This window comes from Podarcis vaucheri (assembly GCF_965113315.1).
Source record: "Podarcis vaucheri genome assembly, chromosome: 17".
NCBI classification, from domain to species: Eukaryota; Metazoa; Chordata; class Lepidosauria; order Squamata; family Lacertidae; genus Podarcis; species Podarcis vaucheri.
In genome coordinates, this window is record NC_138755.1 from 34131258 (window position 1) to 34149746 (window position 18489).

General features: G+C 45.2%; 1 protein-coding gene across 1 annotated transcript in view; it reads left to right on the forward strand.

Annotated features, from left to right (window-relative positions):
- IGFBP7 (insulin like growth factor binding protein 7) overlaps positions 1-18489 on the forward strand; it is a 33845-nt gene that overhangs the window by 14616 nt on the left and 740 nt on the right. The window contains exons 2-4 of the mRNA XM_082205199.1: positions 12853-12962; positions 15091-15207; positions 18246-18372. Coding sequence (XP_082061325.1) covers positions 12853-12962; positions 15091-15207; positions 18246-18372 — 354 coding nt within the window. The remainder of the gene's footprint in view (positions 1-12852; positions 12963-15090; positions 15208-18245; positions 18373-18489) is intronic.

The window sequence follows — 18489 nt, forward strand, 5'->3', positions numbered from 1 at the left end:
ACCTGGGAGCCGCAAAACCATTGCGACATTTAAAACAAATATATCTCTGGAGCCGCGATCTAACAGCGGGCGGGAAGGTGACGTCGGGACGGTGTGTGACTAACACACGCACCGCCCCCATGCGACGTCACAGCCAGTACAGCGCCCGCCACAGTAGGGAGTGTCGGGGCGCACAATGCGCCTCCTCTCCTCGCTAGTATCCGCCCCGGAGCCGCGGCAAAGGTGTAAAAGAGCCACATGCGGCTCCGGAGCCGCGGGTTACAGACCCCTGTGCTAGTGATTTCTAGCAACCTCCATTCAACATCCTGGGTGTGGCAAATTCGCAAGCACAGAAACTTTGGTTTTGCACTGGGCCAATTATAGCTGCAAAACTTTGTTCAAGATGCACGTCTTTTTCATAATAATAATAATAATAATAATAATAATAATAATTGTTGTTGTTGTTTAGTCGTTTAGTCGTGTCCGACTCTTCGTGACCCCATGGACCAGAGCACGCCAGGCACTTCTGTCCTCCACTGCCTCCCGCAGTTTGATCAAACTCATGCTAGTAGCTTCAAGAACACCATCCAACCATCTCATTCTCTGTCGTCCCCTTCTCCTTGTGCCCTCCATCTTTCCCAACATCAGGGTCTTTTCCAGGGAGTCCTCTCTTCTCATGAGGTGGCCAAAGTATTGGAGCCTCAGCTTCACGATCTGTCCTTCCAGTGAGCACTCAGGGCTGATTTCCTTCAGAATGGAGAGGTTTGATCTTCTTGCAGTCCATGGGACTCTCAAGAGTCTCCTCCAGCACCATAATTCAAAAGCATCAATTCTTCGGCGATCAGCCTTCTTTATGGTCCAGCTCTCACTTCCATACATCACTACTGGGAAAACCATGGCTTTTACTATACGGACCTTTGTTGGCAAGGTGATGTCTCTGCTTTTTAAGATGTTGTCTAGGTTTGCCATCGCCTTTCTCCCAAGGAGCAGGCGTCTTTTAATTTCGTAACTGCTGTCACCATCTGCAGTGATCATGGAGCCCAAGAAAGTAAAATCTCTCACTGCCTCCATTTCTTCCCCATCTATTTGCCAGGAGGTGATGGGCCCAGTGGCCATGATCTTCGTTTTTTTGATGTTGAGCTTCAGACCATATTTTGCGCTCTCCTCTTTCACCCTCATTAAAAGGTTCTTTAATTCCTCTTCACTTTCTGCCATCAAGGTTGTGTCATCTGCATATCTGAGGTTGTTGATATTTCTTCCGGCAATCTTAATTCCGGCTTGGGATTCATCCAGCCCAGCCTTTCGCATGATGAATTCTGCATATAAGTTAAATAAGCAGGGAGACAATATACAGCCTTGCCGTACTCCTTTCCCAATTTGGAACCAATCAGTTGTTCCATATCCAGTTCTAACTGTAGCTTCTTGTCCCACATAGAGATTTCGCAGGAGACAGATGAGGTGATCAGGCACTCCCATTTCTTTAAGAACTTGCCATAGTTTGCTGTGGTCAACACAGTCAAAGGCTTTTGCATAGTCAATGAAGCAGAAGTAGATGTCTTTCTGGAACTCTCTGGCTTTCTCCATAATCCAGCGCATGTTTGCAATTTGGTCTCTGGTTCCTCTGCCTCTTCTAAATCCAGCTTGCACTTCTGGGAGTTCTCGGTCCACATACTGCTTGAGCCTTCCTTGTAGAATTTTAAGCATAACCTTGCTAGCATGTGAAATGAGTGAAATTGTGCGGTAGTTGGAGCATTCTTTGGCACTGCCTTTCTTTGGGATTGGAATGTAGACTGATCTTCTCCAATCCTCTGGCCACTGCTGAGTTTTCCAAACTTGCTGGCATATTGAGTGTAGCACCTTAACAGCATCATCTTTTAAAATTTTAAACAGTTCAGCTGGAATACCATCACTTCCACTGGCCTTGTTATTTGCAGTGCTTTCTAAGGCCCATTTGACTTCACTCTCCAGGATGTCTGGCTCAAGGTCAGCAACCACACTACCTGGGGTGTACGAGACATCCATATCTTTCTGGTATAATTCCTCTGTGTATTCTTGCCACCTCTTCTTGATGTCTTCTGCTTCAGTTAGATCTTTACCACTTTTGTCCTTTATTATGGTAATCTTTGTACGAAATGTTCCTTTCATATTTCCGATTTTCTTGAACAGATCTCTGGTTCTTCCCATTCTGTTGCTTTCCTCTATTTCTTTGCATTGCTCGTTTAAGAAGGCCTTCTTGTCTCTCCTTGCTGTTCTTTGGAAATCTGCATTCAATTTCCTGTATCCTTCACTATCTCCCTCGCATTTTGCTTGCCTTCTCTCCTCCGCTATTTGTAAGGCCTCGTTGGACAGCCACTTTGCTTTCTTGCATTTCTTTTTCATTGGGATGGTTTTAGTTGCTGCCTCCTGTATAATGTTGCGAGCCTCCATCCATAGTTCTTCAGGCACTCTGTCCAGCAAATCTAAATCCTTAAACCTGTTCCTCACTTCCACTGTGTATTCATAAGGGATTTGGTTTAGATTGTATCTTACCTGTCCAGTGGTTTTTCCTACTTTCTTCAGTTTAAGCTTGAATTTTGCTATAAGGAGCTGATGATCTGAGCCACAGTCAGCTCCAGGTCTTGTTTTTGCTGACTGTATAGAGCTTCTCTATCTTTGGCTGCAGAGAATATAATCAATCTGATTTCGATGTTGCCCATCTGGGGATGTCCATGTGTAGAGTCGTCTCTTGTGTTGTTTAAAAAGCGTGTTTGTGATGACCAGCTTGTTCTCTTGACAGAACTCTATTAGCCTTTGCCCTGCTTCGTTTTGATCTCCAAGGCCAAACTTGCCAGTTGTTCCTTTTATCTCTTGATTCCCTACTTTAGCATTCCAATCCCCTATAATGAGCAGAACATCCTTCTTTGGTGTCACTTCGATAAGGTTTTGTAAGTCTTCATAGAACTGGTCAATTTCAGTTTCTTCAGCACCAGTAGTTGGTGCATAAACTTGGATTACTGTGATGTTAAAAGGTCTGCCTTGGATTCGTATCGAGATCATTCTATCATTTTTGAGACTGCATCCCAGTACAGCTTTCGCCACTCTTTTGTTGACTATGAGGGCCACTCCATTTCTCTTACGGGTTTCTTGCCCACAGTAGTAGATATGGTAGTCATCCGAACTGAATTCGCCCATTCCCGTCCATTTTAGCTCACTGATGCCCAGGATGTCAATATTTATTCTTGCCATCTCATTTTTGACCACATCCAACTTACCCAGGTTCATGGTTCTTACATTCCAGGTTCCTATGCAATATTTTTCTTTACAGCATTGGACTTTCCTTTCGCTTCCATGCATATCCACAACTGAGCGTCCTTTCGGCTTTGGCCCAGCCGCTTCATCAGCTCTGGATCTACTTGTACTTGTCCTCCGCTCTTCCCCAGTAGCATGTTGGACACCTTCCGACCTGAGGGGCTCATCTTCCAGTGTCATAACTTTTATATGCCTGTTGTCTTTGTCCATGGAGTTTTCTTGGCAGGGATACTGGAATGGCTTGCCGGTTCCTACTCCAGGTGGATCACGTTTGGTCAAAACTCTCCACTATGACCTGTTCATCTTGGGTGCCCTGCTCGGCGTAGTTCATAGCTTCTCTGAGTTCTTCAAGCCCCTTCGCCACGGCAAGGCAGTGATCCATGAAGGGGAATAATAATAATAATAATAATAATAATAATAATAATAATAATTTATTATTTATACCCCGCCCATCTGGCTGGGTTTCCCCAGCCACTCTGGGCGGCTTCCAAAAGAATATTAAAATACTATGATACATCAAACATTAAAAGCTTCCCTAAACAGGGCTGCCTTCAGATGTCTTCTAAAAGTCTGGTAGTTGTTGTTCTCTTTGACATCTGGTGGGAGGGCGTTCCACAGGGAAGGCGCCACTACCGAGAAGGCCCTCTCCCTGGTTCCCTGTAGCTTTGCTTCTCGCAATGAGGGAACCGCCAGAAGGCCCTCAGCGCTGGATCTCAGTGTCCGGGCTGAACGATGGAGGTGGAGACGCTCCTTCAGGTATACTGGACCGAGGCCGTTTAGGGCTTTAAAGGTCAGCACCAACACTTTGAATTGTGCTCAGAAACGTACTGGGAGCCAATGTAGGTCTTTCAAGACTGGTGTTATATGGTGTTATTGCTTGCACACTGGGCGCTAGGGCTCTAGTAGCTATTCAGTAAATTTGATTTCTAAATTGATATTGGGGGTTTTGATATGGTAGAAGCTTCACTTAAGAAAATGTTTAGAATGTGCAAATTGCCACTGTTTTAAAAAACCTAATCGGCATGAATGATTCTCTTGACAGCTGTGTCTTTAGATGACTTTCCTCCTTTTTCTACTGTTCCCTTCCTGAATCACATGGGAAAACTCACCTGGTGGCAGACCTTTCACATTTGCTATTACTGGACTCAATTGTGAGGAAAATTTAAACGAGCTAATTTTTTGCAAGCAGCAAGAAAAATCCTCCAAAGTGGAAGACAGTTTTTGACCATAAAGACATTTAAAGAAAACAACCAAGAAAATAGTTTTGGATCAGTCTTTCACAACTAGCTTTCAATTCATGAAGATTCCAAATTTATTTGCATTTGTCTTCCCAGTGAAATTTACAACCTGGGACTAATTTTAAACAATAATGAAGGGAACGATGGGAGAAGGAAGAACACAGGGCAGTTGTGTGCTCTTTTGTCTTGGCATTAAGGGAACCATTAAAAGAGAAAGTGATATATTTGGTGGGCTGTTTCAGCCTCTGGAAGCAGAAACAGTAGATGCTAAATATTATCTGGGGTAGCTGTTAGCATCAGAGTTGAAAAAGGGGAAATTAATAAGTTTTAAAACAGTGCAGTTGGTATGACCGTAGGATTGCAATGGGGACCAGAGTTGGCTGAGCCTTTGCTTGCTGGTATTGACCTGTTTCAGGTGGCATTGTCCCAAATGTTTGAGAGAATTGTGGTGCTGTGGGTTAAACCACAGAGCCAGTGTGGTGTAGTGGTTAAGAGCGGTAGTCACGTAATCTGGGAAACCGGGTTCGTGTCTCCACTCCTCCACATGCAGCTGCTGGGTGACCTTGGGCCAGTCACACTTCTGTGAAGTCTCTCAGCCCCACTCACCTCACAGAGTGTTTGTTGTGGGGGAGGAAGGGAAAGGAGAATGTTAGCCGCTTTGAGACTCCTTAAAGGGAGTGAAAGGCGGGATATCAAATCCAAACTCTTCTTCTTCTTCTTCTTGCTGATCAGAAGGTTGGCGGTTCAAATCCCCACGATGGGGTGAGCTCCCATTGCTAGGTCCCTGCTCCTGCCCACCTAGCAGTTCGAAAGCACGTCAAAGTGCAAGTAGATAAATAGGTACCGCTCTGGTGGGGAGGTAAATGGCTTTTCCATGCACTGCTCTGGTTCGCCAGAAGCGGCTTAGTCATGCTGGCCACATGACCCGGAAGCTGTACGCTGTCTCCCTCGGCCAATAAAGCGAGATGAGCGTCGCAACCCCAGAGTCGGCCACGACTGGACCCAATGGTCAGGGGTCCCTATTACCTTACTAAAAGACAGACTATAGCTCTCCTAGAAGGTGCAATCCAGATGAGGAAACATTAACGTGAGATGCTCACTTGTCAGGCACAGGCAACCAGACTTACAAGCCAGATGTCAGAGGAGCCAATGAGTTTCTGTCTGCGTTTCTTGTGTCCTGCAAGGGAGTGGTCCGTGTCTGTAGAACAGTGCAGCCTTTCAGAAGTTGTGACACTGCGTACGACAGGATGCAAGTGCGCCACTGACATCCTGCAGTGTACGAAACTGTTCCATAGAAACACAGACTATAATTGGCATTTCCTGTCCCATGGAGATGACAACATTGCTTTTTCACGCATGGGATGATGGGCCCACACGTAATGGTGTTTGCATTGTTAAAAAACAATTCTAACAAAGTATGCAGTCTTCATTACATACTGTTCATTTTGGCCAGGGCCGGATTTAGGTCTGATGAGGCCCTAAGCTACTCAAGGTAATGGGGCCCTAAAAGTCTGGAACGGATTAATCCATTTTGCGTTGCTTTCTATGGGAAAGCACACCTCGGTTTTGGAACGCTTTGGTTTTGGAAGAGACAAAGTTTGAGAACCAAGGTACCACTGTATATAGAAATGAGCAAACCAGTGACATTTTAGGGAGCAGGCTGGCAGGCAGGGCCCATTACTTACATCATAGGAGCCTACACAACACAAAACATTGTTGCTGTATGTAGGTTTTACTTTATTTGTTTTTTATCATATTTTGGAAATGTACATTCAGGTTTTTTCCCTTTAAATTTTTTGGGGGGCCCCAAAAGAGTGGGGCCCTAAGCTATAGCTTGTTTAGCTTATACGTAAATCCAGCGCTGATTTTTGCAGCCATTCGTATGTTGCCATCTCCAAAGTCTGTATATTTAATTGCAATTCTGTAGAAAGGAATGCTAATCTATACATCCCATGTTGCCCAAGGCAGTGCAGGAACTGACTAAGGGGTTTCCTTCTATTAATTATTTTACCAATAACATAGAAAATAGAAAAACATAAACAGACTTTTGTCAGGCTCAAACTTTTAGCTCCCAACATCTTCACTGGCTACCTGTTTGTGTCTTGGCTCATGCTAGCATTGGCCTTCATAGCTGCAGGCCCAGTTTAGCAGACTATCACACTGATATTTGTCCATCGTCCCCGTCAACAGTATCAGCAGGAAAAAAATTTAGCTCCAGGTATGTGTTGCATGGGGACGCGGGTAGTGCTGTGGGTTAAACCACAGAGCCTAGGACCTGCCAATCGAAAGGTCGGCGGTTCGAATCCCCGCGGCGGGGTGAGCTCCCGTCGTTCGGTCCCAGCTCCTGCCAACCTAGCAGTTTGAAAGCACATCAAAGTGCAAGTAGATAAATAGGGACCGCTTTCTAGCGGGAAGGTAAACGGCGTTTCCATGTGCAGCGCTGGTGCTGGCTCGCCAGATGCAGCTTAGTCACGCTGGCCACGTAACCCGGAAGTGTCTTCGGACAGTGCCGGCTCCCGGCCTCTTGAGCGAGATGAGCACGCAACCCTAGAATCGGTCACGACTGGCCCTGTCGGGCAGGGGTACCATTATGTTTACCTATGTGTTGCATGAGGATCAATGGCTGAATTGTTGATTACAGGATGGTTAGAAAGAGCACAAGAAATTGGGGTGGGGGTGAAGGGAGGGAGAGACGGTTCAGTGTTCATTGTGCAAAAGCCACTTATTTCCACAGTAGAATCCTGAGAATTTCTGTGTTTCCCAGACTTGTGATTGCATATTTGTATTTCCCAGATGGTCCCTTCAGGTCTAAATTCCTTTCTGCCTTGGGAAGGCTATCCAGTGGATCGTGGGCTTTCCTTGTGATTGTACAAGGCAACAGAGATAAATAAATGTCTTGTTACCAGAGTTGGGTGCCTCCCCCTCTCTCTGCTGAGCGGGGGCAAGAGCCCGCGGGGTTCCAGGCACTCACCCAGGGTCTGTGTTCCTTTGGATAATCGAGACACAGTGGAGAACATCGTAGTTTTAAGAAATATGGTTTATTCTCCTATTGACACCTTCAGTCTGCATGGAGGGAGTCCAGATCTTACAGCATAGTCATCTCAAGTGGCGGTTGTTCCCCCACAGCAGTACAGCACTGGAGTCCAAGGCATCTCTCCCAGTCAGCCTTCAGCCAGCCTGCCCAAGATGGATCCCAGTCCTCCTTCCTTCTTCTTCTTCTTCCTCCCAGCAACCCTTGCTCAAAACTCTCTTTTCCTGTCACCTCACACCCAGTTACCCTGGCAGCCTTCCCAATCCCCAGTCTCTGTTCACACCTGAGGACAAGAGGGGAATTCAATTCTCTTGCATTACCAATGGCCCTGTTTTGTTTCTTAATATTTAAATATTAAATTTTAATATTTAATGCTGTACTGTTTTTAACACTTGATTGGGAGCTGCCCAGAGTGGCTGGGGAAACTCAGCCAGATGGGCGGGGTATAAATAATAAATTATTATTATTATTATTATTATTATTATTATTATTATTATTGGCACTAGCTTGCCCAGGTCGTGTGTTGTTTTTTTGCATAGGCTAGCCCAGGAACTCCTCTGCAGCTTGTATCTCTCCCTTCACGTTCCAAATCATCAATATTCTACCATTTATTAATTCCTAGGGTTTAGGACAGGCATGGCGAAACTTGGCCCTCCAGCTGTTCTGGGACTACAATTCCCATCATCCTTGACCATTGGTCCTGTTAGCTGGGGATGATGGGAGTTGTAGTTCCAAAACAGCTAGAGGGCCAAGTTTGGCCATGCCTGGTTTAGGAGGTCTGCACACACACACACACCCCGCAAATGTATAACAATATCTTTCACTCAGCTGTTCAGCCCTGGGCTATCTTGACATCGTGGTTTTGGGATGCCTTGGATTGGCAGCGCTTCCTCGCAAAGATTGCTGTAGCTGGCTTGAGTCCGAAGGTCTGTCTCTTCCCATGGCACTTACGGCCCCCCAGGGACCCACTTCCTCTCCAGCGCTGAAGCAGATCCGAGGGAAATAGAACAAAGGGTCACAACCCAGCCAACTCTGCCTAGCCAAAGAAAGAAGCTTGCGATTCTAGCCTGCGATCTAAAATCCAGCAGGGCCTTTCATGCTAAATAAAGCTTTGGAGCGCTGCGAAAAGCTCCTACCACCACCCTTTTCCTTCTCCTAGGACTCGGTTAGATTTTTTGCTTGTAATCCATGGGCAGTGTTTATCCATTAGGAGTAACACAGTATTTTAGGAGGGGGAAATAATCTCCCTTACCCCGGGGGGGGGGGAGAGACCTTAAAAGCAAGGTAAATGTTTCTTAGGGAGATATTGCCATTTATTTATTTATTTATTTATTTATTTTAAAAAAAATTATTGATTTTCCAAAATTTATAAACAAACTAACTAACATAAATCCTAACTGTGCATAATCCAATCTTAGTAACATTGTTAAGTGACTTCCTCAAATCCCCCTGACTGTGTTTCAATGTATATCATTGTAACAGTTTTCCAAAACAGATTTTTCATAAAATTAACTTAATTGCTTAACATCTTTCTTCCTTTTCATTTTAACTTTAAACTTCAAAACATTTCATTTTAACTTGAAACATCAAGTCTTCTATAACATCACATATTTAAATCCTAAGCCTATCTGGTATTTGCAAGTATTTCTATTTCAATTGTCTTAGCATATTTAGCTAAATAGTCTTTGAATTTCATATAATTTATATCTGCTTATTTATTTATTTTTTTTGGGGGGGAAGCAACGTCTATGTCTTGTTGACATTTCTGGAAGCCACCGGAGGGCCATTCCCTTGTACAAAGAGTGATCGTACAGAGGCAAGTCTGTACTGCCGATTACATCAGTGACGCAGTGGGGCTCGCAAACAGGAAACAGCTGTCCCTCTTTGCTCTCCCATCTCTGCTGCTTGGATGAGGTTGACCCTTGAAACTGGACAAGCAATAGTTCCTTCAAAAAGCTGGATACTGTCTGGCCAACCCATGGCAATTCGCCACCTGAGAGAGGGTTGCACTAGATCAGCCTTTCTCAGCCTTGGGTCCCCAGATGTTGTTGAACTACAACTCCCATCACCCCTAGCTAGCAAGGCCAGAGCTCAGGGATGATGGGAGCTGTAGTCCAACAACATCTAGGGACCCACAGGTTGAGAACCGCTGGACTAGATGATCCTCTTGGTCCCTTCCAGTTCTATGACTCTGGTGCTCCTCTTAATTTTGGTCTTTTGCAAAGGACCTCTACCTTCTCCCTCCCTCCCCTGTTTGCCTAGATGTGTGTGCCTTATTTTTATTGTAAGTCAGTGGGCCCCTCCAGATATCCCTTTTCTTGTGCCATTCTGGGCTCCTGGTGGTTCTTTTCTGATCCCACATTCAATAATGTTTACACTTGCAAAGGTTTGGGGGTTGTCCTACTTCTTCATTTCCAACCAAGGCATGGCCTGCCGCTCCCTGCTGAAATCCTATAGCTTTTTGTACCACAAATGTTTCGGTTTCTTTTTCTGTCCTCCTCTTTTTGCACTATACTACAAGAGTGTGTCTCTCTCCAGATGGCAATAATGCAATACAGTGGTGCCTCGCAAGACGAAAAGAATCCGTTCTGTGATTCTCTTCGTCTAGCGGTTTTTTCGTCTTGTGAAGCAAGCCCATTGAAGGATTAGCAGATTAGCGCTATTAGCGGCTTTTAGCAGCTTTTAGCGGCTTATCTGCTGATCGGATCAGCTGATAAGTGGCTTAGCGGCTTAGAAAAAGGGGGGGGAGAAAGGAAAAAAACCCCGCAGGAACTCGCAAGACATTGTCGTCTTGCGAAGCAAGCCCATAGGAAATTCGTTTTGCGAAGCACCTCCAAAATGGAAAACTCTTTCGTCTAGCGAGTTTTCCGTCTTGTGAGGCATTCGTCTTGCGGGGCCCGACTGTAACATTGCGGAAGAATGGCTGAGCTCAGAAAACAGAAGGAAGCGTTGATGGTCCAATACCAGCCAACCAGCTAGTTGGTTGGTTGGCTTCCGTCTGTCTTGGGATTAGAACAGAGGTGTGCACCTTTGAGGGTGAAGTCAAACTGCTGGAAGGTTGCAGTGCCTGCTATGACTGTAGAGACAGATATGGGAGAGACATGTTTTGTTGCAGTTGGGGCAGGTGAAGGTGTCTGGCTGTACTGAGGCAGGTGTATCATGGCGTTTCTTCTCTCTGTGCTCCTCCCAGTGGTCATTCCTCTTCTTATTGTCTCCAGGCACTGTGGTCATCTGCAAAGGATTCTCACATGGCAGAGTTGATGCTGCCAGCCTTCCTACCACGTTTGCAGACATCTTTGTAACACAGAGTTGGTCTGCCAATGGGCTGTACACTATTGCTGCATCAATGGCACCTTGCAGAAAACACCCACCCCTAAACCCCAGTCTGGAGAGCTCTTGTCATGCCCTTCAGGAAAATATCTTGCTGAAGAGCACATCAGCAGGGTACAGCTCTTGGTTGCAGCCCAATGAAGAAACAGCAGCTGAACTCTTGGAAATCCCCTGAACAATTGCTTGCTGTTGAGAGCAGGATTCCTTAAATAATACTTATTCAGTTTCAAGGCTGTATCTGTAACGTTCAAGCAGTGGCGTAGCGTGGGGGGTGCAGGGGGGGCTGGCTGCACCAGGCGCAACATCTGGGGGTTAAGGTTAGGGGGCGCAAATCCACGGGTTAGGGGGCGCAAATCCACGGGTTAGGGGGCGCAAATTACTTGCCTTGCCCCGGGTGCTGACAACCCACGCTACGCCACTGCGTTCAAGTTATACAACAGAGCTCCCTGGAACAAATTGCAAGAACTTCAGTACAGTGGTACTTCTGGTTACGTACTTAATTCCTTCTGGGGGTCTGTTCTTAACCTGAAACTGTTCTTAACCTGAAGCACCACTTTAGCTAATGGGGCCTCCTGCTGCTGCCGCACCGCCACCACGCGATTTCTGTTCTCATCCTGAAGCAAAGTTCTTAACCTGAGGTACTATTTCTGGGTTATTGGAGTCTGTAACCTGAAGCGTATGTAACCTGAAGTGTATGTAACCCGAGGTACCACTGTATAGTGGTACCTCGTTTTGAGTCCGCCTCATCGAGCGTCCATTTTGTCGAATGTCCGTGGTAAACCCAGAAGTAACGGAATGGGTTACTTCCAGTTTGCTGCTCGCACATGTGCAGAAGCACTAAATCGCGCTTTGTGCATGCACAGAAGCACAAACCGCTCCGCGTGTGCGTGCAGAGCGGCGCTGTGTCGTGCATCCTTTTTGCCTAGCGTGCGGGGCTCCAGAACGGATCCCGGTCGCAAAACAAGGTACAGCTGTACTCATTTTTTTATATCATAGGCACTTTGGGGCAGATGCTCAGTCAGCTAAGGAGGCACCCAACTATCTTAGGGACGCCACTCCAGATATGTGTAGGGTTTACTCCTGAGCCATTTTTTCTGCCAAAGATATCCCACAAGGCAACGGAGGTTTAGAGTCAGAGTTTTCCGCCTCCTAGATGGGCTACTGGTTCAAGTGTCAAAAGCCCAGGTAAAGAGGTGTGACTTCAGCATTCGGCAGAAGCTGTGCAATGAAGGTGCCAGGTGCACTTTTGTGGGGAGGGAGTTCCACAACCATTTTGGCTGATCAGTAATGAAACAATACTGCTCAAGTTTAGCCAGATGACATATTGTTTACTCACTAACTTTTAAATAATTTGTGACAGTACAGTTGTACCGTGGTTTTCAAACAGTGGCCCATGTTCTCCTGTCCTGTCCCCTTTATAAAGAGCTGAGGAATGAGATCATCACCCCACTCTTACTTACCATCCCAGGCCGCCCATCTGCGGCCACATTGTTCTTTCTTTTATCAGACCAAAATGATCAGACAACAGCAAAGGTTGCTAGGTTTATCGAGGGTGCAGTGAGATTAAGGGCCACTATCTGAACAATAATCTTGGTCATTTGATTGCCCTTTTTACCCATTGTTGACTTCTTATTTGTATATATTGCTTGTTTTATGTTGCCATGGCCGTTGGCTAATGCAAATAAAGTTTATCTATCTAAAAACAAACAACAAACCGCTTAGTTCTCGAACGTTTTGGCTCCCGAACGCCGCAGACCTGGAAGTGACTGTTCCGGTTTGCGAATTATTTTTGGAAACTGAATGTCCAATGGGGCTTCCACAGCTTCCAATTGGCTGCAGGAGCGTCCTGCAGCCAATCAGAAGTTGCACTTTGGTTTCCAAATGTTTTGGAAGTCGAATGGACTTCTGGAACGGAAGTACGGCTGTACTTCATCCTATTAATTCCTGCCTGCATTGCCTGACTTTCTGACTTTCTCTTGTTTCCAGGACCATCCATTGTGACACCCCCAAAAGACATCTGGAATGTGACTGGGGCCCAGATTTTCCTGAGCTGTGAGGTCATTGGCGTCCCAACCCCTGTGCTTACTTGGAACAAGGTCAGTGACGTTTGATGTTAATTTTGAAAATGATCCGCTGAAATCAATGCAGTGCTTCACCAGAGCACTGCCAAGTTCTCCCAAGATCTGCAGAAGAGCACCTCCAATATGTCCTTCTCCCAGCTCCCATTGATTGATTCCACTGGGTGTCGTTGCATGGAAAGCCCTGGCGGGTTGTGTCCTCTGCAAGAGCACTTTGTGTGCTAACCTAGATAGGTAATTTTGACACATGGAGGGATATAGGAAGAGGGCAGGGGAATTTAGACAATTGGAAAGGTATTGTTTTGAGCAATTAACCACTGAGAAAGGTGACTATAAAGGCATTCCAGATGCATAAACAGAAGGGATTAGGACGGAACATGACAAAACAAGAATGAGGCTTGGAGGAGGGGAAATCCAAATGTGTTGCCAAGTCAAACACTCCCTCGGAGCTCTGCAAGCATAATTGAGATTACTGAAAGGGGAGTGCTTTTTTTTATTTGTATTTTGCTATAATGACAACTGATAAAAATATTTGAGAGGGAGGTTTTTTAACAACAGTTACTTGCAAAAACAAAGCTACCGACTCTGTGACCAAAAGAGATTGTGCAGTTTGTGGATAAGTAGAATAGATTCCCCACCCCCACCCCCGTGCCTTGCTTCCCAGCACCTTTTATCCCCGGTTAGTTTCTGTGCAAGCTCTGGGTTTCGTTCCTGTTTATCCTTCTAAAACCAGCTCTGTTGCACTTTACCATATTAGGGCCTCTGTAGGGAAGAGGCACAAGTATTAAGGAATGCCTCCTTCTGAGCTCAAGCATATTCTGAGCGCTTTGGAAACACGGAGATACGTTGCAAGTGCTCTCGCAATCTTCTGCCCATGCTGCTGTCTGCAGCCATGGGGCGGTTAGAGAGGAGGTCAGGAGAGCTCAACTAGATAACAAAAGCATTCTTGGTTTCTTTGAGGTGGCTAAGAGTCTGCACATTGTGTCTGAAGGCTCTCGGTTCCCTATTCCTATCCAACCCCCCAGGTTTCTGAGATATCTTTAGGCATGATTAGGGATTCTGTCCCTTTGGGATGGGGCAGCAGCACCAGCCCTTGAAGAACCAGGTTTACACCCTGGGAACTTGCTGGGGTCCAGCTGTGCTCCTGAATGCTCAGGTCATCGCCATGGCCAGGTGTGCTTTTGCCTAGTAGCTACACCCTGTTCATCATAGCTGCTAGCCATGGGTGGGAATCAACTACTTTATTTTTCGCTCTGTAAGACGCACCAGACCACAAGGCGCACCTAGTTTTTGCAGGAGGAAAGCAAGAAAAAAAATATTCTGAATCTCAGAAGCCAGAACAGCAAGAGGGATCGCTGCGCAGTGAAAGCAGCAATTCCTCTTGCTGTTCTGGCTTCTGTGATAGCTGCGCAGCCTGCATTCGCTCCATAAGACGCACACACATTTTCCCTTACTTTTTAGGAGGGAAAAAGTGAGTCTTATAAAGCAAAAAATACGGTAATTGGTCCTGCCAGCAGAAGCCCCTCACAAGATCTTCCACTTGCACAATGGGCCCCCTGCCAAAACTGGGGGTCAGGAGCACCCCCGGAACAGCGCACAGAGGAGGAGAGGGAGGGATTTTTCATTTGACAAGGCAATATGCATGACTTGACAGAGCTGTGGCCTTAATTGCAATGCTGAATTCTTCCCATAGAATTATAGTAAAGGTAAAGGTACCCCTGCCTGTACGGGCCAGTCGTGTCTGACTCCAGGGTTGTGCGCCCATCTCACTTAAGAGGCCGGGGGCCAGTGCTGTCCGGAGACACTTCCGGGTCACATGGCCAGCGTGACGAAGCTGCTCTGGCGAGCCAGCACCAGTGCAGCACACGGAAACACCATTTACCTTCCCGCTATAAAGCGGTACCTATTTATCTACTTGCACTTAGGAGCGCTTTCGAACTGCTAGGTGGGCAGGAGCTGGGACCGCAGATGGGACCTTCCCCCGCCGCGGGGATTTGAACCACCGACCATGCGATTGGCAAGCCCTAGGCATTGAGCATTTACCCACAGCACCACCCGCGTCCCTTAGAATTATATTTCCTCCAAATGTGCAATTGGAGCGGGGGAACTTTTAATTTAACTCCAAGACTTTCCTCTCATCTGTCAGATAATTAAAGGCCAATATGGCGTCCAAAGAATGGAGCTTCTTCCAGGAGATCGGGACAACTTAGCCATCCAGACTCGTGGTGGTCCTGAGAAACATGAAGTGACTGGTTGGGTATTGGTAAGTTGAAATAATCAGAGTGGGTTGTATCCATCGTTAGTCCCCCACTTACATTGCTAGACATGACTAACTTATGCCCATTAATTTTAAGGGGGTCTCCCTGGGATTATTCATAGCTGTCAGCTTACAGATTTGAAAATAAGGGACCAGCAGCCTCAAAAATAAGGGATCAGCAGCCAAAATAAGGGATTTTGGCTTGCCTGACACAGAAATCACGCACTCATGGAGCCATGCTGCTTTGGCTGCCACTGACGTTTAAAGCCCTAAACGGCTTCGACTCAGTACACCTGAAGAAGCCTCTCCATCTTCATTGTTCAGCATGGACACTGAGGTCTTCCTCCAAGGGTTTTCTGACTTCAAGAAGGGAGGTTACAGGGAACCAGGCAAAGGGCCTTTTGGTAGTGGCACCCGCCCTGTGGAATGCCCTTCCATCAGATGTCAAGGAAATAAAGAACACAAAACTTTTAGAAGATGTCTGAAGGCAGCCCTCTTCAGGGAGGTTTTTAGTGTGTGATGTGCTGTGTTTTTACTGGTTTTTTTTGTTGGGAGCTGTCCAGAGTGGCTGGGGCAACCCAGTCAGATGGGCGGAATAATAATAATAATAATAATAATAATAATAATAATAATAATAATAATAATAATGGGATGGGAAGTTTCAAGATCACTTTTCCTCTTGACCTTTTGAGTGGAGTTTGGCCTCTGACATCTTGCTCAACTTCATTCAAATGGAGAAACCACTTGAGTTTTTTACGATTGAACGGCATAAAATTTGTTAAATAAAATGAATAAAGTGTGTGTGCGTGCGTGTGAGAGAGATATTCCAGGTGAGGCTTAACTGGGTGTATTTCCCTTCCAAGGTGGGTGGAGTTTGGGAATCCAAAGGGTACATAATTATAATTTGTCTTGGTTTTATTTTTGTTTTGTTACTTGTATGAAAAATTCGTGGAAGGGAATTTGGATCGACTTTAGAAAAAATGTTTTAAGAATGAGTATTGATGTATAAGTATTGATGTTTAAGTTTGGATAAGGTAAAATTGGTTTTCTAAAATGAACTAAATTAAATGAAAATAAGGTTAGCAAAAATAAATTGAGGAAATGGATGAAAGAGAAAAAGGAAAATAATAATAGGTTAAATTAAATTATTAAGTCAAAGTTGAGAAATAAGTAATAAGGATTTGCTGAGCTAATAATTTGAATTGGAATACAAGAAGGGAAGGCGTGAGGAGGTCTGAGAAATAAATTAAAAGAAATAAGCATTTGAAACTTTATGTGTTTTAAATTTTTAAGTTTTATATTTTTGTATGTTTGTTATATATTTTTTCTTTCTTTTTGTTGTGGTTGTTTATTGTTGTTTTTGCTTCATTATAGAAAATGCTAATAAATATTAATTTTTTAAAAAAAGTATTTCCCTTCCAAGGTGAGTCTGACAACTTTTAAGTTAGGAGCAGGGTGTTCCTTTGTATGGTGGCACTATTGGAATTTACTTCACAGAGACCCATTGAGCCAGCTCTAGGGGCTTTCAGAAGGTAGAACTTGCCATTTATTTGGGATGCCTGCTGTTCCAAGTAAATAATTTGCTGCTGATTGCAGATTCAATGGGCATTATATACTGTGATTGCATTAAAAGCCTGGAGAGCAGAAAGCTGGGCCACAAGTTATGGATTGGATCTGAAGAATAGGCACACATCCACTGAGACTCACACACCCCTCCATGCTTTCTTGCCAAAGATGTGTGAAAGTCAGGATGATGCAAAACAGTACGCTTGGTGGGGTGGGGGTGGGTGGGAGAATAATCACCCCTGCACAAGGAGAAATGCCCAGCATGCCCCCATGGGGAACTTTTGGATCCATACCATAAAAAATAAATTTGAGTGTAGCCTTATTGGAGTTCACCGATTGGGTCTGCGTTGCTCCGTGACAGGAGGAAGGAAGTCAAAATGACACCGAGTTGGTTCAAAGAAAGAGTTTATTCTGCTCTCCGGATAGCAGAAGGCACTTGCATGGTGAGTCCACAGCAAGTCCAAAGAAATGACAAGTTTCATGCAGTATATATATCCTCCAGGCACCCTCTCCCTCCTTCCAACCACGTCAGCTTGTATACGTAGGTTGACATCACATATGTTCCTGCTCTGGTACTCTCAACCATAAAAGGGATTTCCTTCCTGCACTCCTGACCATAAAAGGATATTCCTGTTCCTACTCCTATCTTGGAGCAAGAGGTCACTACTTCCGAGAACATGCTCTGGCGTTAGTCCCAGACTTGGGTCTCTGCGTCATTTGTGGTCAGGACATAAGATATGTCTGTGTCTGTTCTACTGGTAAAGTCAAGGCCAGTCTTGCCGTCAAACTGATAAGGTAGAGAGCTGTGTTCTTTGCTTTGCATTTGCTCGACGGCTAAAGTTTATGCATTTTAGCTAAGGAGAAATGGGGATTTTGGTGCAGTTTAAAAACTGCCTACACAGTCAGTTTTGGGGTTTGGGAAACCCATTCCTTCATGAGAACACATGTTTTCCATCTAGAGATGAACAGCCTTCAGAACTGTTTCCAGGGTCTTGCTAGGCATCTTTTCAAGAAAGATATGAGACAAATGCAGATTCCTTCATTTTAAAACATTCCCATGCCCACAATTACTCGTTATTTACGCGTGTGTGTGTGAGAGAGAGGGAGAGAGATATTCATATCAAAATGCTTTCCACTACAGTGGTACCTCAGTTTAAGAACTTAATTCATTCTGGAGGTCCGTTCTTAAGCTGAAACTGTTCTTAACCTGAGGTACCACTTTAGCTAAGGGGCCACCTGCTGCCGCCGCTGCGTGATTTCTGTTCTCATCCTGAAGCAAAGTTCTTAACCTGAGGTACTATTTCTGGGTTAGTGGAGTCTGTAACCTGAAGCGTCTGTAACCCAAGGTACCACTGTAATTGCAACAAAAACTGAAGCTGTTCCAATTGTTCATCTGGAAAATGTCTTGCAATGGATCTGGGGCTCAGATTAACCAAGTATCCGGGATGCAGCCAATTATCATGGTTCTGTTTCAACAGATATCCCCTTTGAGCAAGGATGATGCTGGAGAATACGAGTGCCATGCACTGAACTCCAAAGGAGAGGCAACAGCTTCTTCAAGAATTACTGTGGTTAATTCTTTACAGGAAATACCCACAAAAAAAGGTAGGGAGCTTTTTTGTGTGTGAGAGAGCGTGCACTTTACTGCATTGGGGCCAATATGAAAAGTCAACATGTGACTGGATATTAAAAAATGTGAGCCTGTTGACTTTAGTAGCATAT